Here is a 25,333-nt window from a genome sequence, read left to right as displayed (position 1 = left end):
GAGACTAGTAAATTACATACACAAATCCTATTTCCGGACGATTTGAGAGCGGGGCTCACCCAGAGGAGGAACTTAACTGGGCCATTTACAACTTGTGGACTTTAGAGACTAAGCATGCGGTCCAGAATAGCTGATGTGTTTCTGAATCGCTGTTATTTCAGAGTGTACTTTTTGAGAAAGAGGAAGTTTAGTTTTAAACCAGATAGACAGTCAAGAGGTTAGGATGGGGGTTCTAGAGCAGCTGCAGGTTGTCAGCTAACCTCTTGACGGTTAAATGAATAGTTTGTTTGAATCTCTAGAGATCGTTTAGGAGGGTACTGGGGGTTGGATCCAGGAGCCATTGACCTCTGAGCTACACCGCCGGCTGATTCACCCACGCTTTATTTTTCATTTTGAAATAGGGTCTTGCTAGGTTGCTCAGTGTCTCACTGAGTTGCTGACGCTGTTCTCACACCTGCGATCCTCCCATTTCAGCCTCCAAGTACTGGGACTACAGGTATGTGCCACCACTCCTAGCGTCCTCATAAGGATTTAATTTTACAGCCGTGGAACCGTTTCCAAGCCGGCATCCCGGCTGGCCATGAACCTGCAATCCTCTTGCCTCAGCCTCTCCAGTACTGGGATTACAAGTGTGCGCCACCATGTCCAAAGTGTTTTCTTATGAATTTGTTGAAGATAGCAAGCCAGAGATCTGGCCCTTTGTTGGAATCCAGTGTGGGGCATCCACTTTCTGCCTAGACAGAAGACTTGAGTGGAGGTTGAGGGTGTACAAGCCTTGAGCCCAGCCCTCAGCCTGCAGTGGTGCAGAGGACTGTCTCTGTGGTGTGCTTTTCACCTTGTGAGTGATGGCTCTCGCCAGGCCCCTCGAGCAGCCCCTTCAGGGCCTGTCCTTCCGGGGGCTGGGGTGGAGGATGGGTGCGGCCTGCTGTTTGCTTTTCCATGGGGCTCTTCATTACGACTTTTCTGGGGTACTGGCTGCTGATCTCTTTACACACTGCTGTTTTGTTTTGTTTTTGATGTTTCACCTGTTTGTATTACGGAGATGAGCCAGAGGATAGCACCCTGTGGGTCCTTGTTTGAAGGACTGGATGCCCCTGGCGAAGCCCCAAGTGATGGATGTGTGCCTTGGCTCATCTTCAGGGGATGCTGAGGGTGTGGCCGGACCCTGTGCTCAAGTCTGGGTGTGGGGTGGTGGGTGAGCTCAGAGCTAGACACTGCTCTGTGGCGTAGATCCGCTTGAGGGATTCCTGACTGGATCGTTCCTGTTGGGCCGAGGCAGGAGAGTTTGGTTCTGGATGATTCTTCTGTCTCAGTAGCTCGGGGACTAAAGCGCTCACAGGTGTTCCTGACTGCTTCCTTGTGAGGTGTCTTTACCGCTGAAGGGTAGTTCCCACGCCCTGGATGAAGCCTTGAAGAAGCGTGCACAGTTGTGGGCTGAGCCTCCACGCAGGTCCCCTGAGGAGTAGGCATGGTAGAGTGGGACTGAGGAAAGTGCCTCTTTTTCTTCTCGTTTTTGTCTTTATTGAGATATAATTGAACACTAAATTGCCAGTGTTTAAGGTGTGTGATAGAGCTTGACATTCATGTATACCCCTGACGCCATGACCAGACTTGAGATACGTCCCGGGGAAGCTAGTGTTTCTGTGGTGACTGCTTCTAGCGTCTGAGTGGCCCTAGACGCCCTCCCCTGCCAGTTGTCCCAGGACGCACTAGTAAAATGGGTGGGAGCGGGGAGAAGTCCTTCCCAGATCTGCAATTCTGTGAGTTATGCACTTCAGGGTGTAGCAGAACCGCCTTTTGAAGCCTTTAGACCAGCAAGGGGGCCGTGTGTGTTCTCAAGTGCTCAGTATGGCAGAGGCCGTGTATCCTTCAGATCACACTCACTGTATATGGCAGAGGCCGTGTATCCTTCAGATCACACTCACTGTATTGTTTTCTTTGTGTGTGTGCGTGTGGTGCTGGGAATTGAACTCAGGGGCCTTTTATCTCTGAGCTACACCCCCAGACCTCTTTCACTAAGTAGCTGTCTGGTTGCGAACCTGCATCCTCCTGTCTCAGCCTCCCAAGCGCGGGGATTACAAGTGTGAGCCACCACTCGGCTCACTGTCTTGTTTTCATGTACAGATGATAGAAGATGAAACGTGACAGCCTTTGGAGGATACAGAGAAGATGGTGTGAGAAGCTGTGCAAAAGACCTGGGTCACATGCTTTAGCATGCCAGCGAGAAGAGGGGTTTTCTTCTGTTTTGATTATTAGGGTCTTAAGACCCAGTTAGAAAATCTGCGCTTATGTCAAGCTATTCACCTGGAAATTTTAGGTCATTTTTTCCAAGAAATGATCAGAGTAGTACTGAAGGGGAATGGTATTAAAACAAGAAAAGAAACTTAGGAGAAGTCCAGTGCCCCTCTCGGACACTAGTTAAGCAGGAGAAGTATCAGATTAATGGAAGCAGGAGGCAGCTTCTAGAGGACTGTTGTGGCTATAGAATCAGTGGCACCCCAATGTAAGCTCTAGCCTTGTGTCATGTGTCAGTCAGTACAGGCTCATCAGTTGTAACATGAGGTGGCTGGTGACTGTGTAGGGAATGGACCTGTACCTTCTTCCCAGTACCACTGTAAACCCAAAACTGCTCTGAAAATTTGTCTGGAAAAAGTGAACCGTGTCGTTTTTTTCACCCTTCCTCCAAGCATTCGGGCCACCAACTGCGTTTAGTTGGGAGGAACGGCTTTCCAGTGGAACGCAGTATCAGGTGCACAAGGGCTGAGATGCTATGGAGGCCCCGGCTCGTGCTTGACGAGAGCCCGGGCCTGGCCCTAGGGGGTGTCCAGTGAGTGTTAAATGAATGGCTTCTACTTTTTAAACATTTCAATCTATATCCTTTTCTTTCTTTCTTTCTTTCTTTCTTTCTTTCTTTCTTTCTTTCTTTCGTTTGTGGTGGTACTGGAGTTCCTGGAAACCCTTCTACCTCCGGGCTACACTCCCAGACACCTATTTTATATTTTTATTTGGAAACAGGGTCTCTCAAGCCAGCAAGGCAGGCTTCGAACCTGTGCGATCCTCCTGTCTCCACTTCTCAAGCGCGGGGATGACAAACCTGTGCCACCATGCCTGGCTCAATGTATATTCTAAAAGTTAGACTTAAGGAAGATGGAATGGAGTTTACCAAATTTATTATGAAGAAATCAGTCTTAATCCGGGCGTGGGGGCGCACGCTTGTCATCCCAGCATTCGGGAGGCTGAGACCGGAGGATGGTGGTATGCGGACAGCCTCAGCTACTTAGTGAGGCCCTTTGCAGTTCAATGAGACCCTGTTTCAAAATAAAGAATAAAAAATTGGGCAGGGGTTGTAGCTCAGAGGTCAAATGCCTCTGGGTTCCATCCCAGACCTGGGAAAAAAAAAAAAAATCAGTCTTGTGTGTACATTTTTTTCTCTATGTTTGATTTATTTTTGCAGAGCTGGGAATTAAATCCAGAGGCATTTTACCTCTGAACCACACCCTCCAGCCCTATTTTTATTCTTTATTTTGAAACAAGGTCTCACTAAATTATGAAGGGGCTCACTTAGTAGCTGAGGCTGGCAGCGATCCTTCTGTCTCAGCCTCTCAAGTTCTGAGATTATAAGTGCGCCACCACATCTGGCTTTTTCTATATGTTTTAGAGGAAAGTAAAAAAAATAAAATACTTGCATATTTCTTCAGTGTCTAGTCATCGTGTAGAGACATGGTCTTGAACCTGCTCTCCTGTCTTTCAGGATAAAGGTGGCAGTAATGCTAACGCTGGCAAGCAAACTGAAGCGGGATGACGGTCTCAAAGGGTCCCGGGCGCCAGCCGCTGCATCTGACTCCACTCGGAGGGTTTCTGTGAGGGACAAGTTACTTGTTAAAGGTAATCATCATCATGTTCGCTGTTTCTATATGCTGGGACAGAGTGAAGCTTCCTGGAGGCTCCTTGGGACGGGAAAGCAGCCTGTTGCTGAATGGAAATACTGTTTAGAGGATTTTAAAGTCGCCTGTTGCTCGCAGTGGAGGGTTACACCAGGCAGATGATATGGGACTGCTAATGGTAAGGAGAGGCTTGCAGGAACCGTGGTGTCTCGAGCCCTGGGAACAGTCTTTGCTGGGTTTGCCAGTGTCTAGCAGAAAGAGTAAGGTGCTGAGAATCAGCAGACCCCAGTTCCCCTGGGCTGCTGATGTTTCACCCCTTCCCACCTCTGGTCTGCAGCCTCCAGCATGACAGGAAGAGAGTCCAGTGGGCGATCTCTCAGCACCCTCTTCTGCTTCCTTCTACGCAGGGCCTAAAGCAAGCCCTGTGCAAAGCGAGTTCTCTTTGCAGAATTAGTAAGCAGTGCCCTAGAGCGTAGGTACTTTCCTTACCCATGTCAGTAAAGGAAGAGTTGTCTTGGAGAAGGGCTTACGTAATGTGTGAGAATGTGGAGGTTTCTTATTCATTGAGTAAGCATTTGTAGCGTTTAGGCGCAAAGGCCATTTCTCGGTTATGAGGCCAACAGAAGATGAAAGTAGTTGTTGCCTTGAAGAGCTTACAGTTGGCAGCACTTTTTTTGGTACTGGGGTTTGAACCCAGAGGACCTCTACCTCCAAGTTAAACAGCCCAACGCTGTTTCTTACATGGAAACAGTCACACTAGCTTGTTAAGAGCCTCACTAAGTTGCCAAGGCTGGCTTTGAACCTGCGACCTTCCTGTCTCAGCCTTCTCAAGTACTGGGATTACAGGCATGCGCCACCACGCCAGGCAGCATATTTTATAGCCTATTATACGCAGGGTGAAGGAGTGGTAGAACTGCCTGTTTGCACATTGCACTGGTCGGGCGGTGGGGCTGAGTGCCTTTGAATATCCTGAAAGCATCCCGCATTGTGTGAACGCGTTGTGTTCCGCCTTCCCAGACACGACACGGACACCTGCTGAGCTGGGGAAGGAGTGGGCAGGAAGGCAGCAGGTCTGTGGAGAGCTAACAGGGATTCTTCCTGACCCTGGGTCTTTTTGTTGTTACACTGGGGATCGAACCCCAGGCCTTGTGCATCTTAGGCAAGTGCTAGCTTCCAACCCCTACCCCTAAATCCTGATTTAGCCTTCAGTTATCCAGGTTAAAAGCGGAGTAAGAAGCTGGGTACAGTGGTGCACGCCTGTAGTCCCGATATTTGGAAGGCTGAGATAGGATTGTAGGTTTGAGGGCAGAGTATGATCACTTAGCAGGACGCTGTTTCAAAATTTTTAAAAAAAAGGGCTAAGGGCACAGCCCAGAGGTAGAGTGCCCGTTTCAACCCCCAGTGTAACACAAAGTAAGAATTGCTTTAAATCTTGACCTTAACCCACTAAGTACCAGGAGGCCTCACTGTATTCAGGGTGTTGCCGCTCCAGAGGGCCCCGCTGCTAGGATCAGGGAGGGCAAGCGCTGGAGCACCTCACTTGGGTGAGGCGGACAAAACTGAGTCCTTTGCTCACGTTCTGGGCTCAGGGGTTCCGGCCACAGAGGAAGTGAGGAGCCGGCGGAGGGCTGCGGGTGCTTGGAGTGGAGAGTGTTGCGTGCTCTCGGCCAGGCACCCACTGAGGGGGCGCTCACCCCTGCCTCGTGTTCTTTACGCTTCATCACCGTGGTCAGCCACAGCTTTGGTCACAAGGCCAGACCCTCCATGGCACCACCTTACTGCATTTGTGCTGCTATGATTAAACCTTCAGACTGGGCAGTTTATAAACCACCAAAATGTATTTCCCGTGATGCTGGGGGCTGGGCGGTCCAAGAGTAAGGCGCCGACAGGACTGGTGCCTGCTTACTAGGCAGTGCTGTGCCCTCTAGAGGGGGAAAGCTGTGTTCTTAATGTCAGACGGACAGGAAGGAGATAAGAGCTTCAGCTTGTTGCTTGCCGCCTGTTTTGAGGCCGCATCCATTCATTGGGCAGAAGCCTCATGACCCGCACTGCCCAGAGGCCCACCTCTTACACCACCACAGTGGGATTAAGCCTGAACCGGGACACCTTCAGACCACAGCAGCACTGCAGTGGAAACTACACGCAGTTCTTGTTTGACTTTTGCAAAGCCTTTCGGGGGTGCTTCGTTTTGCAGCTGAAAAGCTGAGACTCAGAAGTTAAGAAACCTGCCTTGTTGCGCTTTGTTGCAGCAGGGTGGAAGACCCACTTCCTGGGGTGGGCAGGTTCTGGGGGAGCAGACTCAGCAGGAGAGGCCCAGCGGGCAGAAGTGCAAGTCCAACCGGGTGGTGGCACACGCTTGTAATCCCAGCATTCGGGAGGCTGAGACCGGAGGATCGCAGTTTGTGGACAGCCTCAGCTACTTAGTGAGGCTTTCTGCAACTCAGTGAGACCTGGTTTCAAAATAAAGAATAAAAAATAGGGCAGGGGGTGTAGTTCAGAGGTCAAATGCCCCTGGGTTCCATCCCCAGACCCACACACACACACAAAAGTCCACAGAAAGGAGCGTACTCAGAGCTCAGTCTTCACCCTGCTCCCCCAGCACTCGCCTGGGAGCTAGCACATCGCTCCGGGGCATTAGGGAGCCTCAGCCACGGCCTGCACGGGTCTGGACAGCGCCGCACTCCAGGTGGGCCGACAGGGCCCAGCTGCGGCTCTGACCTTGTGGACCCATGGGGAGAGGCACAGGTGGTTCAGGGTCCATGCTGTAGAGGGGCTGGCGTGGTTGGAGGTCGTGGGGACAGTCCTTTTCATGTGAAAGCCCCACGAGGGTTCAACAGGATTGTCAGGATTGTTGTCCTGGGCCAGGGAGGGTGTAATTCTTAAGAACTGACGGCTATGGGACATTGTGTCGCTGTGTCTTTGGGACTCAGTGCCATATGTCAGGTTCCCAGAAGGGAGGCAAGGAGCATGTCCTGCGGGGCAGTTAAGGAGCATCCTCAGACCACGCCCGTGCAGGAAGGGGGTGAGGGAGGCAGGAGGGGTAGAGGGCGCCGGGTCCTGCGAGGAGGGCGCCATGGCCACCTGGCCCTGCTTCCACTGTCTTCAGATGGGCTTGTCCTGAGGGGTGTGGCCAGGGATGGGTGGCAGGGTCTAGGTAACCACAGGATCCTGGGAAAGGCTGGAGGCTCTGCCCCAGGCCCCAGAGAGGGCCTTGGGCACTGCACCCCAGTGGACCACAGAGGAGGAACTGGAGACACTAACGGGCCAGGCAGCTCTAGCTGAGCATTGCTGCTGGCCTTTTGTAGCTCCCGGGCTGAGCAGACAGAAGGGGAGCTGAGCTTGTCCCTGAGGGGAGGGCCGCGGTGGCTGCACACTGGAACCTCCCTTCTTTTCCTGGAGTAGTGGCAGAAGGCTGGAGCCAAGTGTCCCGCCTCACTCCAGGTCCCTGGAAACGTACCTGCCTTGTGGGCTGGCAGGCTCTGCACACTGCCCCCCACGCGGCCTTTCATCCTGCCTGTGCTCTGAGGCACCCTCCACCCTGCAGCTGGCGAGGCACTGGCAGCAGTGGTTGCTGGAGCATCTGCATTCCTGGGTGCTCTTTGGGCTTGCTCCTGGTAGCTGGTCACTGAGGAAACGGGTCTCTGTTTGTGTTCCTGTTGGCCTGCCTCTGTCAGGGCTGGACCCGGGAGCCCTTGCCAGTGGTGTCGGCTCTCCTGGGCCAGGTGTGGGCCTCATCATCACAGTGAGGTCTGGAAGTGTTCCCACCCTACAGCGCGTTCCTCAGGGCAGAATTAGCTGCTTCCTTGTCTGTGCGAAGTTTTTACTGCGGCCATCCAGCAGCTGAATGTCTTTGTGTTTCCCCGTTTTTTTCGTTCCCTCACCAGCAGTTAGGGTCACACAATGTAGGGCTCCAGAGGACTCAAGGGGCTCCCAGGGACTCTCACCTCTGCTTGTCTCTTAAACATGCAGATTTGGAATTGAGTTCTTCAGGGCTGGGTCTGGAGCCAGGGACCTAGAGGTGATGACAGTGTGCAGCCTTTGTCCCTGGAAGCCCACACCCTGGGGGCCTCCTCTTGTTCAGCTGCTGGGGCTGTGATGGGTGGTGCTCCAGACTCAGAGCCCATCCTGCAGAGCCGGAGAGGCAGCTGCCACCCACCTGCACTCCCAGGGCACGGCGGGTAGGGCGTCTGTCCATCTGAACCGTGTGCACACCTGCAGCGCTCACTCGAGTGGCTCCGGGAAGAGGGGGAAGCGTTTATGGTTTCGCAGACGTGCTCTCTGCGGCCAGCCCCTGCCCAGACCCCGGCACGTAGCTGACCATGTCCAGGTCGTTGCAGCATTCATTGGGCAGGAGGATCTCAGGGCTACGTGCTCTGTCACAGATTTTTTAACTCAAGCGGTGGCCCAGCATGGAGGAATCCTGCTGCCATGGAGGTGAGGCAGTTGGGAGTAGCCTGTGTGCTCCTTAGAGGTTACGTGTCTGCCTGGAACTGGGAGGCCGGCCACCTCAGGAGCGCCACAGGCCACAGGCCTTTGTTGCTCACAGTCCTGGAGGCGGGCACTGCAAGGTCCAGGGAAGGCTGGCAGCTTCTGGTCTGGTGAGGGCTGCCTTCCTGCTTACAGACAGCCGCCTCCTCGTGTCCTCAGTGTGGCCAAAAGAGGGAGCGCTCATCTTCCTCTTGTGAGGGCACTGTCCCATGATGGCATCACCCTCGGGATGCCCTCTGAGCCTGCTGGCTTCCCCAGAGCACTACCTTCAAATGCCATTGCACTGGGGTTAGGCTTCAGCCTAGGAAAGATAGCACCGACTGTCCCGCGGATCTGGAATGCCTCCTCATCCCCAGCCACGTGAAGAGAGCAGTTCCTGACAACTCGGGACATCAGCAGGGGCCCTGCCACCCCGTAGGTGAGGCTGCCTACAGGTTCTATACTTTCTAAGAAAGACCAGTAAGTGTACTGGTCTTGTGGAAGAGTGTACAGATCCAGGCGGCAGATGGTGAACAAACTCGACCCAGTGTGTGAGTGGACAGGGCAGCAGGAGCTGAGGATGGGCAGTGTGGGGACCAGGTGGTAGCCGGGTGGATTTTGTAATCTGACTGTGTGTGTGGGACCAAGGGGCATGCTCCTTCTGAGGTACACTCAGCCATTTTACCTCCTGTTGATTTTGAAGCAGGGTCTCGCTGAGTTGCTGGGAGTCTTGCTAAATTGCTGAGACTGGCCTGAATCTGTGACCCTCCTATCTCCACCTCCTGAGCACCGGGTTACACTCAGCTCTGTCATTCCTTTTTTTTTTTTTTTTGGTGGTACTGGGGTTCCTGGAAGCCCTTCTACCTCCGGGCTACACTCCCAGACCTATTTTTATCTTTTTATTTGGAAACAGGGTCTCTTAAGCCAGCAAGGCTGGCTTCGAACCTGTGCAATCCTCCTGTCTCAGCCTCCCAAGCACGGGGATCACAAGCGCGCGCCACCACGCCTGGCTTTGTAATTCCATATTTGAGTGCAGTCGTGCTTCAAGTGGGCTTTGTAGTTTATCCCAAGTTGGAAAGGAATAAAGTCTAATTTCCCCTGAGGAAGTTGTGTAACCACAGAATTATGCAATGGTGCCAGGTACCTCTCAGAAATGCCAGGCCACTGAGCAGGAGAGGTGTTAGTGTCTTGTACTAGGTGAGACTTTAGCAGTTTAAAAATATCTGTTGGTTTTTGAGGTTACCTTACAGGTGAGGTAATGTCCTTGGGTGCTCAGGTCGTGCAAGGCGGGCTGCTGCTCTCCGCGTTGGCCTTCAGGCTGGCGGTGGGACCGGCTTGCTTCTTCTGTCAGTGAGTTAGTGTAGCCAGGTGGAGTGGTGCCTGTCTGTAATCCCAGTGCCTTCTGTACATCAGCGCCAAGGTGATAGCTGTCGATGTCAGTGAGTTCATGTAGCCAGGTGGAGTGGAAGGTGATTGATGGCTGTCGATGTTGATAGCTGGTGTAGCCAGGTGGAGTGGAAGGTGATTGATGGCTGTCGATGTTGATAGCTGGTGTAGCCAGGTGGAGTGGAAGGTGATTGATAGCTGTCGATGTTGATAGCTGGTGTAGCCAGGTGGAGTGGAAGGTGATAGCTGTCGATGTTGATGGCTGGTGTAGCCAGGTGGAGTGGAAGGTGATTGATAGCTGTCGATGTTGATGGCTGGTGTAGCCAGGTGGAGTGGAAGGTGATTGATAGCTGTCGATGTTGATAGCTGGTGTAGCCAGGTGGAGTGGAAGGTGATAGCTGTCGATGTTGATAGCTGGTGTAGCCAGGTGGAGTGGAAGGTGATTGATAGCTGTCGATGTTGATGGCTGGTGTAGCCAGGTGGAGTGGTGCCTTAGCTGGCGCCTGTCTGTAATCCCAGGACTTGGGAGACTGAGGGTCTCAAGTTCTGAAGCTTAGCGAGACCCTGTGCCCAAATAAAAAAAAAGACTAGGAGGGTAGGTCCAGTTTCAAATTAAAGAATAAAACAGGGCTGGGGCATACCTCGTAGGTAGAATGCCCCTGGATTCAATCCCCAGTACTGCCATGAAAACAAAAACAGTATTGCTGTCGTCATCTGAAGCGTGGAGGAGACGGCGCGTCATTGAGGCCGTGTGCGGGAGGAGCGCTGTGCAGGGTACCTGGCTGGAGCCAAATGCTGGCCGTCTTGTTGAAGTCCTGTGTCCCCGCCACTTGGTTCCTCGCCTGTGTAGCTCCTGGACCCAAAGCCTGCAGGACCTGACGGCAGTGGGTCGGCGGCAGGTGAAGTCTGGGCTCCTTAGCGTCTGTTCACCCTCCTTGAGCTAATTACACTGAAACACACAGGCGAGTTTACACTCTAGGCTATGATGCAAAGACTTTGCATTTCCCAGAGCAGAGCTTTTTATTGAGTTCATTTATGTATGGAATGCTAGGTATGTATATTTTTACATGGAAAAATGGTCTTTGGCAATATACTGTCCTGGCCTGAATGTTTTCCTCAAAAATTCACGTGTTGAAACCTAATCACGAGTGTGAAGGCATTAGGAGGTGGGTCCCGAGTTCAGGAGGGGACTCTCAAATGCGCAGAGCCCTTAGAGACCACGGAGAGCTGCTTGCCTCTTCCACCACAGGAAGACATGGCGAGAAGGTGCTGCCTGTGAGCCAGCAGGGGGCCCGCCAGATGCCCGGTCTGCTGCCGCCTTGGTCCTGGACTTCTGTCCTCAGAGCCGTGTGGTTACATGTCACTCAGGCACGTAAGATTGTCGTAACAGACCAAACAAACTAAGACGTCTGGGGATGGAAAGAAGTGAGCCAAGGCCTCCCTAGGACTCAGGGTGTGTGTTGAAGTCAGGAGTCCTGCCATGGGACCAGAGGACCCCATAAGAACAGCCTAGAGGAAGGAGGGTTCATTGTTGTCATGATTTCAGAAGCTTCAGCCCACAGGGCCAGCCCCAGAGCATAAGGGGCTGTGGTGGGCGCACAGGAGGAGAGGCGAGGGTCCTATGATCCCTGAGCCATCCCCAGGACTTGCCTCCTGACCACTTCTGCCTGCCTGTACTGTCCCTCAGTAAATTCACTCAGCTTGTTGATACATCAGCAGACTTGTGCACCCATGAAATTAGAACCCACTTGAGCCTGTTATTCTCTCTGAACATTTTTACATTGCCCATACATCATTAGCTTTTCCAGGGGAACAGTCTGTGAATCTAAACCATAACAGTGGGATTGGTTTGGGTCACCGTTAGGGCATCAGGAATTTTAGAAACCCTGCAGCTATTGGGTTGTAGTGATAGAAGTACTACTCTTAAGGTTTACTAAAACATCATCAGATCATTTGTTTAAATCTCTTTTAGCCGGGCGTGGTGGCGCACGCCTGTAATCCCTGCGCTTGGGAGGCTGAGACAGGAGGATCTCACAGGTTCAAAGCCAGCCTCAGCTACTTAGTGAGACCCTGATTCCAAATAAAATATAAAATAGGTCTGGGAGTATAGCCCAGAGGTAGAAAGCCTCTGGGTTCCACCCCCAGTACCACAAAAACAAAAAACAACAACAAAAAATAAAGTATCTCTTTTAGCCAGGCATGGTGGTACACGCTTGTAGTCCCAGCATTTGAGAGGCTGAGACAGATCATGGTTCAGGGACAGCCTCAGTTTTTTAGGCCCTTTGCAACTCTGAGACCTTGTTTCAAAATGAAGAATAAAAATAGGGCTGAGGGTGTAGCTCCGAGGTAGAAGGCCCTGGGCCCCATCCCCAGTGCTGCAGAGTGCTCCGAGGTAGGAGGCCCTGGGCCCCATCCCCAGTGCTGCAGAGTGCTCCGAGGTAGGAGGCCCTGGGCCCCATCCCCAGTGCTGCAGAGTGCTCCGAGGTAGGAGGCCCTGGGCCCCATCCCCAGTGCTGCAGAGTGCTCCGAGGTAGGAGGCCCTGGGCCCATCCCCAGTGCTGCAGAGTGCTCCGAGGTAGGAGGCCCTGGGTCCCATCCCCAGTGCTGCAGAGTGCTCCGAGGTAGGAGGCCCTGGGCCCCATCCCCAGTGCTGCAGAGTGCTCCGAGGTAGGAGGCCCTGGGCCCCAACCCCAGTGCTGCAGAGTGCTCCGAGGTAGGAGGCCCTGGGCCCCATCCCCAGTGCTGCAGAGTGCTCCGAGGTAGGAGGCCCTGGGCCCCATCCCCAGTGCTGCAGAGTGCTCCGAGGTAGGAGGCCCTGGGTCCCATCCCCAGTGCTGCAGAGTGCTCCGAGGTAGGAGGCCCTGGGCCCCATCCCCAGTGCTGCAGAGTGCTCCGAGGTAGGAGGCCCTGGGCCCCATCCCCAGTGCTGCAGAGTGCTCCGAGGTAGGAGGCCCTGGGCCCCATCCCCAGTGCTGCAGAGTGCTCCGAGGTAGGAGGCCCTGGGCCCCATCCCCAGTGCTGCAGAGTGCTCCGAGGTAGGAGGCCCTGGGCCCCATCCCCAGTGCTGCAGAGTGCTCCGAGGTAGGAGGCCCTGGGCCCCATCCCCAGTGCTGCAGAGTGCTCCGAGGTAGGAGGCCCTGGGCCCCATCCCCAGTGCTGCAGAGTGCTCCGAGGTAGGAGGCCCTGGGCCCCATCCCCAGTGCTGCAGAGTGCTCCGAGGTAGGAGGCCCTGGGCCCCATCCCCAGTGCTGCAGAGTGCTCCGAGGTAGGAGGCCCTGGGCCCCATCCCCAGTGCTGCAGAGTGCTCCGAGGTAGGAGGCCCTGGGCCCCATCCCCAGTGCTGCAGAGTGCTCCGAGGTAGGAGGCCCTGGGCCCCATCCCCAGTGCTGCAGAGTGCTCCGAGGTAGGAGGCCCTGGTCCATCCCCAGTGCTGCAAGGTGCTCTTTTAAACAGGATCTCATCAGGTTGCTGAGAGTCGTGCTACCTTCTGAGACTGTCCTGGAACCTGCGGTCCTCCCGTCTCAGCCTCCCAAGTACTGGGATTACAGGTGTGTACCACTAAGGAACGTATCTCTATTTTATACTAGTAAATTATTCCTCAATAAAGCTGTTGAGAAAAATCAGCAAAACATTCCCCAAGTGATTGGTGTGCTCCAGAGCTGAGAATCCCTCTTCACGGTGCTGGGCTGTCCTGGGACACGCTCCCATCCCTGCGGGGAAGGTATGTGGCTTTGAGATGTCCGCCCTTCTGCAGCAGCATGCCAGTCTTTAGCACTGGTCAGCACCCTGCTGTCCCAGGGCACCTCCTTCCCGAGCTTCGGCAGGACACTGTCCTTGGGAACCTTTTGCCTCATAGGAATTCATAGCTCTGGGCGTTTCTGAGTTCCATCAGGGAAAGCCGGGTGGCAGGAGTGAGCGGTCGATCCTCTGCAGACAAAAGGTCGCTCTGCTTAGACGGCTCGGGCTCTGCCACGGAGTGAAGCGAGGGAAGGCCAGAGTCCAGGCCACTAGCAGCCACCTGCAGGTCCTCTAGAACAGTTTCTTATACGTTCTTAGCAACAGAAATGAAGACTACAGTGGAATAAACACATGCTGGTATTTGCCTTAAAAAACAGTTTAATTGTATGGATAAGCTTAACTAAAAATTGTTAATGTGAGTGACTCATTTGCTATCTTTCTCAGACCTCTGCCTGTCTCCCTCTCCCCCAGGAAGGCAAGAATAGTTGTCATAAGCATAATGGCAGTGAACCTTTCACAGGCTCACCATCATTCGGTGTTCAGTGAATCTTTTTAGTGGCCAAACACGAGACTGCCAAGAGGACAGGCTCCGAGTCTGCGTCCGTCACGGAGCTTGATGCTTCTCCAGCCCCAGCCAGAGGGTGATCAGCTGGGAGTCCTTCACCCCAGCTCCTCTGACCACTCCACTTTGCTGGGTGCCTGAGCCACATCCTGGACTCAGAGCAGATATGCCGAGCGGCCCCCTGTCCCTCCTCAGGCTCAGTTGCTTCTCAGACAGAGTGAACCAGAGGCTCGGGCCTCCATGCCCCTTGCTGGGGCCTGCCTTCTTGCTCCTGAACTCAGCAGCCAGCTTCCTGGTCCTCCTGGTCCTCCTGGCGGGGCTGTCCCATGACAGGACTTGCTTCTTACCTTGTTGCGTTCCGTTCTCCATCTCTGGTGTCCACACTCTTGGGGTGCCGCCGGAGGGTCTGCACTGCCTCTGATGGCCTCTTTCCCTTTGGAGCCCTGCACAGCTGAGGCCTCCTGCCCATGTCCTGCTGTCCCCCCTGGTCTCACTGCTGCTTGTCCTCTGCTTTCTGCGGAGGCCCCTTGCCCTGGTTGGCCTCCCCACTTCCCCGACAGGGTGGCGTTGCGTTGGAGGGGCTCCTGCTGCGCACTGTCTCGGCCTCAGCCCCCGGCTGCCCGGTGCACTGGACGCGTGGCCTCTGCTCTGCCCCTTCTACAATTGTCCTCTTGATGCAAAGCCTAGGAACTTTTTTTGTGTGTGGTACTGGGGTTCCTGGAAGCCCTTCTATCTCCAGGCTACACTCCCAGACACCTATTTTTTATATATGTTTTTGAAACAGGGTCTCTTACGCCAGCGCACCTGGCTTCGAGCCTGCGCCGTCCTCCTGTCTCTGCCTCCCAAGTGCGGGGATTACAAGCGTGCGCCACCACGCCCGGCAACTTTTTTTTTTTTTTTTTTTTCAGTATGAGGGATTGAACCTAGGGGGAGTCTACCCTTCAGTCCTAATTTTTATTCTTTATTTAGAAACAAGGTCTCACTAAGTTATGGAGGGCCTCACTAAGTAGCTGAGGCTGGCCGCAAACCTGTGATCCTCCTGTCTCAGCCTCCCAAGTATTGGATTATAAGCATACGCCACCACGCCCAGCTTAATGCCTGGAAACTCTTATGAGGCGTCTCCCTGGGCCTCTTCCCACTTCGTTTCCTTTGCTCCACTGTTGCACGTGGACCTTTGTTCTGTTTCTGCGCTCTTGCCTGTTGCTCGTGGACCTGCTGAGGATACCCATTCCTCCACCTCTACAGGACTAAAGTCTGTTTATTCTTAGCAGCCCAGCTCAGCATCCTCGTTCATCAGCCTGCCCCCAAGAATATGCTCTGGCTGAGCGACCAGAGCCGGGTACTTTTGACTGAGGTGCACGGGTGACCTTGTTGGCCCACTCGTAACGTGCCCGACAGATTGCAGCCTTTTAGTCATAATTAATTTGTGAAGGTGGCCAGCACGGTGCTTTGATAGAGACATGTAGCGAAGTGGTTGCTAGTCAGTTACTCTGGAATCTCCATCTCGCACGGTCACGTAGGTCTCTAGACCTGTTCCTTCTCACTGGAAGCTCGTCCCCTTGACCAGCGTCTCCACGGCGCTCCTGTCCTCCCCCGCCCCTGGGCACCTCTGTTCTACTTTCTGTGTGTTCACCTATGTTAGGATCCTCATTAGTGAGTTCATGCGGTTTATTTCACTCAGCATACCTTTTACATGTCATGTACACACACACCACAGCTTCTCGTCATCCGTCAGTGGACGCCGGTACTTGGGCTGTCTCTGCACTGTGGTTAATGTATAAGAATAGTGCTGCGGCCAGCATGGGAGAGCAGAGAGCTGCGAGATACTGGCTCATCCTTTGCACATACACCCAGAAGGACTGCTGCTGGGATTGAACCCAGGAGGGCTCTACCTCTGAGGTACACCCCCTGCCCTTTTTATTTTTTATTTTGAAACAGGATCTTGCATCTTGCTGTTACTTGTTACTGAGGCTGGCCTCGAACCTGCCGTTCTCCTGTCTTAGCCTCCTAGGTGCAGAGATTGCAGAGGTGTGCCACTGTGCTGAAGCTATTTTTAAATTTTTGAGGAATCTCCATACTATTTTCCATAATGGCTACACTAATTTATACTTCCATCAACAACAATGTACAAAGTTCCCTTGTTTTCCACACCCTTACCAACACTTCTTGTCTCATCTTTTTGATAATAACCATCCTAGTAGGTGTGTGGTAATATTTCATTGTGGTTTTTCTCTGCATTTCCTGATGTTTAGTGACAGGAGTACCTTTTCATAAACCAGCTGACCATCTTTATGTCTTTGCTGAAGTGTCAGTTCAGGCCTTTTGCCTGCCTTTTAACTGGGTTGTTATTATTTTGCTGTTATGTTGTATCAGTTTCTTATATACTTTCAGGATTAATTCCTTAGGAGATATATTATTTGCAAATATTTTCCTTTAATCTGTAGGGCCCCCACCTTTTTTTTTTTTTTCCTGTGCAGAAGCTTCTTAGTTTAAAGTAACCCTGCTTATTTTTTTTTTATTTTTATTTTTTTTGCTTTTGATTCTTGAGCTTTTGGTGTGATACCTGAAAAAAAATTGCTAAGGCCAAGTAATAGACCTTATCCTCTGTATTTTCTTCCCGGGAGTTTTACAGTTTTTGGTCTTACATTTAAAGCCTTTACTCCATTTTGAGTGTTTTTTTGTGCAAGGTGTAAGAAAAAGCTCTGATTTTATTCTTTTACTTGTAGATTCCCCCATTTTAGAGGATCATGCATCTGCACATTGGGATGGTTCTACTTCCTTTCTGATTTGAATGCCTTTTATTTCTTTTCTTGTGTGGTTGTCCTGCTAGTATTTCCAGTACTATGTTAGTAGAAGTGGTGAGAATGGGCATGTTGCCTTGTGCTCTGTCAGCTCGCAACAGTAGGATTGTGTGTTGCAGCTGTGTCCTACAGAAGGGTGCAAGGCTTAAACACCTGATGAGAGATGGGTTGAAGAGGAGCTGGGTGGTCTGTACCTCAGCAGGGAGAGGTCTAGGGCCAAAAAATGTACCTGCAAGGAAGCAACTTAAAGACAGGCCTGGAAAAAAGATAGGACAAATGGTGTTTATATATTTTGAGAGGAGTAGTTGTTCTACTTGGAGCAACAGTTTTTAAAAACACTAGTCACTGTTTATCTGTAGGTCATTTTTATGTTAACTTAAAATGCACTATTATATTGAAATGAATTTTCAAGGATATTTATATCTACATTTGTGGGCATTCTGCTGGTCACCTGTACATCTGGAAACTAAATGTCTTAAAGTGAACACTTTAGACCAAGTTTTAGTTGATCCAGTTTACTTTTCCTCTTTGTTCTGGAGGAAATTGCTGGTTTAGAACGTGTGATGTTGTGAGGACTAACATTAACCATCCTCTCTTTGTTTCTACAGAGGTTGCAGAACTTGAAGCCAATTTACCTTGTAAGTATGGCCTTGCCGTCCAAGCTAAGTACTCTAAGCAATTGCGTGAAGAAAGCTCGTTTAATGACCTTGCACAGCAAAACGCCTGTTTTTTAATGTGTGTTAGAAATTAATTTTAATTTTATGCAAGAATGATTTTCACAATATCTGGTAGAGTGAGGTTCCGCAGTGTTTCTGAACACAGCACATGTGGAATGTGTTGACTTCTTAGTGTAGCGGAGGTGCTTGGGCGCTAAATCTCTTCTCCACCCGTTCTGCCCCACATCCTTCAAGTGACAAGGTAGTAAACACAGCAGGCAGGCAGTCCTGTTTGCTGTGAGTGCGCCTCTAGAGTGTCCGCAGCCGGGAGCTGCCTTGCGCTGGAGCTGGCCGGCTGCGCCTCCCTTCTGTCCACGGGGTCTTCACCTGGCTCAGCGCGTCCTGCCCAGATGGGCTGAGTGGGCAGTCCTCGCTTGGACTCCCAGGCAGTGCACTTGTGCAACGGGTCAGACTCTTTTTCTTCATTTTTCATATCATCTACTCTTCTCCCAAACCCTTTACATTTCATAAGACCACCAAAGCTTGAAAACTGACCATTCCACTATTTTTTATTTATAACATTGTATCATCATACTTTGTTTTAAAATAGTTCTGAAGCTAAGGATACTGTTGGTGTGGGAAAGTATTTTGGAAGTGGGTCTCCTGGTTTGGGTGCGTGCTGGGTTTTCATGTGGAGGGCCATCTGGCCTGACTAGGAGAGGGCTCATTTCAACCACCACCTAAAGTTGGAAAGGTAGTGGTGGGCTGCGACCTGTGAGTGGTTGAGAAGTTAGTGTTTGAGGGTGTGTACATGTTCCTTCAGAGTTATTTTTAATCTATATTACATAGGTGGGGAAAGTGGTTGTGATATAAAATATGTTTTTACTATGCATCTAAATCAGAATGTCTCAGAAATCCCTGGATTGCTGACCATAGTGTTTTCTTCCACTTAGAGCTGAAGGCATTGTCTTGAGGTCTGTTAAAGGTTTACTTTCTACCTGCTGAAGTATGTATAGAGGAAGCTATGTGCCTTGAAATGCTCTTGGAAACAGCTGTGTGGAGTAGTGCACATGAGGCAAGATGGCCCACACTGAAGCGCTAGGTGCATCGCGCTGCTCTGCCTTTATCATGCAGGGACGTGCTCTACAGAACTAACAGTGGTCCTGCTCTTCCCACTCCTGTCTTGTCTTCCTGCTGGCCCCTGGCGTGAACATTCTTATGCTTAATATGACCTCCTTGCAAATCAGCACTTTATTATTTACTTATTTTTTTTTTTTTTTGTGTGTGTGTGTGTGTGGTACTGGGGGTGGAACCCAGGTGCTTTCTACCTCTGAGCTACATCCCCAGCCCTATTTTATACTTTATGTGGAAAAAGGGTGTCACTAAGTTGCTGAGAGCCTCACTAAGTAGCTGAGGCTGGCTTCGAACCTGTGTGATCCTCCTGTCTCAGCCTCCCAAGCCAGCGGATTACAAGCAGGCGCCACCACTAAATAACTTAGGTGTGAAAAAGGCATGGCCCATCTTCTTGTCCCTCTCGCTAAAAATGTCAGGTAAAACGCATGCTACATGCCCCTTTCTTTTCTTTTCTTTTCTCTTCTTTTCTTTTCTTTTCTTTTTTTTTTTCTTTCTTTTTTTTTTTTTTTTTTTTTTTGGTGGAACTGGGGTTCCTGGAAGCCCTTCTACCTCTGGGCAACACTCCCAGACCTATTTTATATTTTTATTTGGAAACAGGGTCTCCTTAAGCCCGTGCAGCTGGCTTCGAACCTGCGCGATTCTCCTGTCTCCGCCTCCCAAGTGCGGGGGCGCCACCACGCCTGCCAATGTACCTCTTCTTTATATTCTTTCCACCTTTTCTCCTGTCAAAGGGATGGGAAATCTAGATCAGTTTATAAGGTAAACCATGTTTTGCAAAAGCCTTAGCTCATCGTTACTCCTTTATTATTATTGATCAATTTATTTGTTTGGCATGGTGCTGGGGATTGAACCTGCTAGGTAAGTGCTCTGTCACTGATTTGCATCCACCGCCCTTTTTATTTGAGACAGAGAATTGCTGAGATGCTACGGCTGGCCTTAGGCTTTGCCATCTCCTGTCTCAGCCTCCTGACTTGCTGGGGTTACAAACCTGCATACCATGGTCAGCTGCAGTTCTGAGGGGGAAATAAGAAGCCACTGAAAGCTAAATCGTCATTATCTGTTTAATAATCTTTCTAAAATATTTACCAAGGCAAACAAAATAACTTGCCATGTAGCAGTGTTGCTTAGTCCTTATTCAGGACCAATGTGGAGGAGCCCCGTACATACAAGTTATAGGGGCTTCTGTGTTTGCAAAAAATAGTATCTCTCAGTCTGAAATATCAGTTTAGATAGCCCATGTCTGCAGATAGAGAAAAAGCTTAATTTGGGGTATTTAATAAAGCCCCTGTGCTGAACTAAAACAAAAACCTGAAGTAATCTTTTGTTATTCAGAATCTTCTTGACTTAAAAAACTTTATTCAGTAGTTGATCTTTGAATCCACTGTAATTATTTATGATGGGCCGTTCTGTTTCAGAGGGATTAGTTTCTACTTTATTAAGACAGCAGAAGGGGGTTAGCTATTAAGAACAAGTGGGTATTTCCCAACTTTGCTCGCATGATTTTCTTACTATGTCTCACCGATTAAGATTAGGGGAATGAAGCTCATTTTCAGCACTCCATACACAGTTCTAAATGTGTTACTTGGAGACTTCCGGGAAGATGGCGACCGAGAAAAGCGGGGCTAACAACCAATCTCCATTACCACAAAATCAGCGCCTTTCATAGCCAGAAAACACCATCACCAGAGAAACAAAAAAATCACCAGGCTCCAGAGAGAAAGCAGACTGAGAACAGAGCTCAGAGCCACAGAGGAGATACACCAGCCTCACGCCCGAGGATGCGGCAGCAGTGCCTTACTGCCGGCGGCAGCGGCGAGTTCACCGGACGGTTACAGCAAGCCGAGGTGAGCCGCTGCGGAACAGCCAGGCGGGATTTCTCGGCTCAGGCAGCATCTAAAACTCCCAGTGGCTGAGCTCAGCACACGCTGTAGGGATTCAGAGTGGAAATCAAAACGAAGAAGAAATACGCCAGCCTCACGGCCGAGGGCGTAGCAGCGGCGCCATATTGTCACTGGCGGCAGCAGCAGCGAATTCACCGAGTCCAGTACAGCTACATCTGCGTACTCAAGAACAGTAAGTCAAATTGCGGGCCACAGAGGAGAAATCCCAGTACTGTACTCCCTGGAACTTGACCCAGTGGGGGAGGGGCGGTGGCAAAGATATCACACCATAGGAGAACGTGCAACCTGGCACCCCCCACAGTCTAAAGCAGCCTCTATCGACTCTCTGGGTCGGAGACTCTGTGATACAACCCAGTAAAGGAGTAGTGGGGTCTGAGATACTACTGACTCGAGATCCAGAACACCTTAAGTGAAGTCATAGTGACCCAAGGGAAGAACCCAGAGAAGGCCCAGACTTCCGAAATCATGGGAAAGAGGAATAATACTGGAGCAATGAATGCCCACAACCCCACAACATCAGAACCCAATAAAACAGAAAATCAGAGATTTGTAGAAGATCAAATCAGGAAAATAACTGTAGAAGTAATAGAGGTGCTTCGAAAAGAACTCAGAGAGAGCCAAAAAGAGATAAAGGATGCAATTAATGAAGTAAAGGCCTCAATTCAAAGCACAAACAACCGATTAGACCACATGGAGAACAGAATCTCGCTCTTAGAAGATGATCATTCCAAAAATGAACGCATAATTTCTAATCTAGAAAAAAATATCCGACAGCAGGAATCTGACATTGAAGAAATATGGGCCCATTTTAAGAGAGCTAACCTAAGAATAATTGGAATAGAGGAGGGAAAAGAAAGTGAAACCAAAGGGATCAACAATCTCTTCAAGGAAGTAATAGCAGAAAATTTTCCAGACATAGAGCAAGAGGTTGATACACAGGTCCAGAAAACTTATAGAACTCCCTTTAGACAGGATCGGAGAAGAGGATCCCCACGCCACATAATTGTGAAAATGACGAATGTGGAAGCCAAGCAGAGAATTAAAGGCAACAAAAACAAAGGGCCAAGTGACATTCAGAGGCAAACCAATTAGAATCACTCCAGACTTCCCAAACCAAGTTATGAGAGCCAGAAGGGCTTGGAGTAACATATTCCAAACTCTGAAAGAAAACAACTTCCAGCCAAAAATTTCCTACCCAGCAAAACTTTCTATCAAATTAGATGGGGAAATAAGAAGCTTCCATGACAAACAGAAACTGAAGGAATTTATGTCTTCAAAACCAGCACTAGAGAAAATACTCAAAGAGATTAACTACAAAGAAGAAATAGGTAACACACACCAGAACCATAGAAACAAGATTTTCCATCCAACAGACAACTAAGATTGGTTATCTGTGGAGATTCATTATATATGTTAGTCTTTTACCTATCTCTAAATTGTATTGTTTGCCTTTATTGTTGTTAATTTTTAGGATTTAATATACCTTCAGATATAGCATTTGGAAATATTTTATCCAATTCTATTAGTAACTTTTAACTCTGTTTACATTGTCTTTGGATATACAATTTTTTTTATTTTTTAGGGAGTTTGTATACTCTTCTGTTGCCTGTGCCATTAAAATCATATCCAAGAAATCACTGCCAATTTCAATGTTGTGAGGTTTTATGACCCAGATTTTCTTCTAAAAGTTTATAGTCTTAAGATTTATATTTAGGTCTTTTATCTATTTTGAGTTAATATTTGTATATGTGTTAGGTAAGGGTCCAATTTTATTCTTTTCCATGTAATTATTATTTTTCAACAATATTTAGTTAAAAGATTATTATTTCCACCACCAAATGTTCGTGGAAACCTTGTCAAAAATAACTTGACAATATAGGGAAGAATTTAGCTCTAGGCTTGTATTTAACTCCAATGGTCTATATATCTGCCTTTAGAACAGTACTACACTGTTTCAATTATTGTAGCTTTATATGGTTTGAAATCAGAAAATATATATCTTCTAGCTTTGTTCTTTTCCAAGATCGTTTTGGGTATCTAGAATCCATATTCCATATTAGGATAGATTTCTTTCTGAAAAATAAATATATAAATATATGATAGTTTCACCTAAAAAAAAATAGAAAAAAAATATCCTCTGGTAAGAAAGAAAGCAAAAAGAAATATTGAAATGTTATCTTTAAGTCATCAAAAGCTTGGTATCAGACAAATGAAACTGTTATTTGAGATTATCATTTTTAATTTTGGATAAATTGCTATAATACTAGATGTTAACCACTAAGCCAAGCATGGGAAGGAGGGTTGGGGAGGGAATGGGGTGGGGATCGGGTGGGGGCTGACTGGGCGATGTGTGCATGTATGTCTACAAAAGTTTGTATCCCATTATGATGTATGAATACAGTGCACCAATAACATAAAATTAAAAAAAAAATAAATGTGTTACTTGGGGAAAGTTTGGAACTCTGGCTTCTAGCTGCTTTCTGTTTTTTATGGTACTGGGGGTGCACCCAGGGACATTCTACCTCTAGTCTACACCCCCAGCCCTATTTTGTTTTATTCTTTATATTGAAACATGCCCGGCTGAGCGTCTTCATTTCTAAAGTGGGAAGCACAGTGGTGTGTTCTCTAAGACTCATCTGCGTTCTTCTAGACTGAGTTATCTTTCACTCTAGAAAACAACTTCAACAGTCTTATTTAAGTATGTTGTATCTGTGTCCCGTGGTGAACTTTGACTAAGCTGAAGGAGATGAGCCCTTTGGCGGGGAAGTGATGGCCTTGTTAATAATGGGGAACTTTCCTTGCTTTTCTTGATAGATAACCTGTGATCTTGGGCTAGTCATGGACTCTCTCTCAGTCTCTGTCATCTGTCTTAATTGAGGGTGATAGTTGGACTAGACTGTCTCTAAGGTCGTTTCTAACTCTATATTTGAATTGTCCTATTTTTGTTGCATATTTAATTATTGTAGCCGGGCGTGGTGGGCACGCTTGTAATCCCAGTATTCAGGAGGCTGAGACAGGAGGATCGCGGTTTGTGGACAGCCTCAGCTACTTAGTGAGAAGTCCCTCTGCAACTCAGTGAGACCCTGTCTCAAAATGAAGAATAAAAAATAGGGCCAGGGATGTAGCTCAGAGGTAGAATGCCCCTGGGTTCAATCCCCAGTACCGCAAATAACAATAATAATGATAATAATGTAAAACTAAGTAAATATTTTTTGTGGGACTTGTAAGAACCAGTCAGTAGGTGAACTAAGGAATTTGGCATCTGTTTTCTGTATTTGTAGATAAGTGTAGAGAATGTCTCTGTATTCTCTCCCAGTTCCTTGGGTGTGTTTCCCATGAGTGGCCACCATTCTTGCGTATCATTGTGTGAAGGAGGCAGATGTGGCCTAGAGCCAACTTCCCCTTCTAGCATGCGCAGGCTGTGGCCTTCCAGGGGGAGCTCCTTGTCCTGCTCCAGGGCCCTTCTGTGGGACCAGTGGGCACGGGATGTTGCCTTTGGAGTCAGCAGAGCATCATTTCACCAACAAAACAAGCCGAGTACCAGTTAGATTGTGAGCACCCTTGTTTTTAGCTTCTCCACTGTGGGCCTGTGTGCCCACATAGACGTCTGTGCTGCTCAGTGACTGTGCTCGCAGTCTGACCTGGTTCTTTTTCGGGTTTTCCGTGTTTAATTAGCCTGTACCTGCATGTATTCATCTTCCTGATTCCCTCCCCTTTTGTGTGTGTGTCAGGGATTGAACTTGGGGACTTGAGCAGGCCAAGCAAGCCCTCTATCCCTAGCCCACATCCCAGCTCTGCTTTATTCTTTTCAAAGTAAAATAGCATAGTTCTTGAGGTAAATGGGGAGTGAGCTCTTTCTGAAAGAAAATATCTTAATTTGGAATTAACTAGTAAAAGACTTTAAGGAGAAAAACAAATGGCAAAATGTGCGGGTTTGCAGTTTGAGCACGTGGCATGGTTCCTAGCTCCCAGAGCCGGGAGGTCTGCGCAGCGCCGCCGCGCTGCCGGCTTTGTGGCCCGCAGACAGCCTCAGCGCGGGGTGCGCTGCCCTTGCCAGCCCTTGCTGACACGCTCTTTCTTTTGCAGGTACGTGTAAAGTGCACTTTCCTGACCCAAACAAGCTGCACTGCTTTCAGCTAACTGTGACCCCAGGTAACACACACTCTGTGCACTTCAGTGTTAAGGTGCTGTCAAACATCAGATTGAACGTCTGCCCAAATCTGTAATCTTCGGCTTGATTCGTCCTCCAGCCTTCAAAATGTTAAGACATCAGTAACCATTTTACAAGACAAGAGACTTGCTCTGTAGTGCTGAGGAGCCTAGTAAGTGGATTTGAGGCATTTAGTTTATATTTCAATAGCTGCGTAAGCTTAAGTTCAACGCTGACTGAGGCCACAGGCGTTTGGTAGTGCGGGCTTTGAAATCCTAAATGGCTCCACCTGTGCGCCCTGGTTAGGCTGCCTAGTCTCTCAGTGAGCCCCTGTCTGCCAAGCAGGAGTCAGATCATCCCATAAGACACTGGGGGATAAAATAGGTAGTGGGAATGCACTTACGCCCAGGCCTGCTGCGCAGAGGCAGACTGATTACCAGCTGTCCTTGCTGGGACTGATAGTGCCTAATCTCCAGGCCGCCCTGCCTGCGCACCTCTCCTTGGTGGGTGCCCAGGAGGGAAGGCCTGCGGCTCCTCAGGGCACGCAGCCAGTCTGCACTGTCTGGCTGAGTGGAGGAAGAGGAGCAGAAGAACTAACCACCAGTGTGATTCTTAGAATTCAGACTCTAAACTCTTGGAATTTCTCTAAGAAAA

General features: G+C 49.6%; 1 protein-coding gene across 3 annotated transcripts in view; it reads left to right on the top strand.

Moving 5' to 3' along the window:
- Positions 1 to 3,767: 3,767 nt before the first annotated feature.
- UBE2F (ubiquitin conjugating enzyme E2 F (putative)) overlaps positions 3,768 to 25,333 on the top strand; it is a gene marked incomplete at both ends in the record, with an annotated part of 55,267 nt that continues 33,701 nt past the window's right edge. For 2 of the 3 annotated variants that reach the window (XM_080689539.1, XM_080689537.1), the window contains 3 exons: positions 3,768 to 3,885; positions 17,447 to 17,476; positions 24,616 to 24,681. In XM_080689539.1, coding sequence (XP_080545665.1) covers positions 3,768 to 3,885; positions 17,447 to 17,476; positions 24,616 to 24,681 — 214 coding nt within the window. The remainder of the gene's footprint in view (positions 3,886 to 17,446; positions 17,477 to 24,615; positions 24,682 to 25,333) is intronic. The other variant, XM_080689538.1, reaches the window with a different exon arrangement.

Source organism: Muscardinus avellanarius (assembly GCF_963383645.1).
Source record: "Muscardinus avellanarius genome assembly, chromosome: 2".
Lineage (NCBI taxonomy): Eukaryota > Metazoa > Chordata > Mammalia > Rodentia > Gliridae > Muscardinus > Muscardinus avellanarius.
The sequence above is the reverse complement of the archived record's forward strand: the minus strand, read 5'-3'. Positions and strand labels throughout refer to the sequence as shown.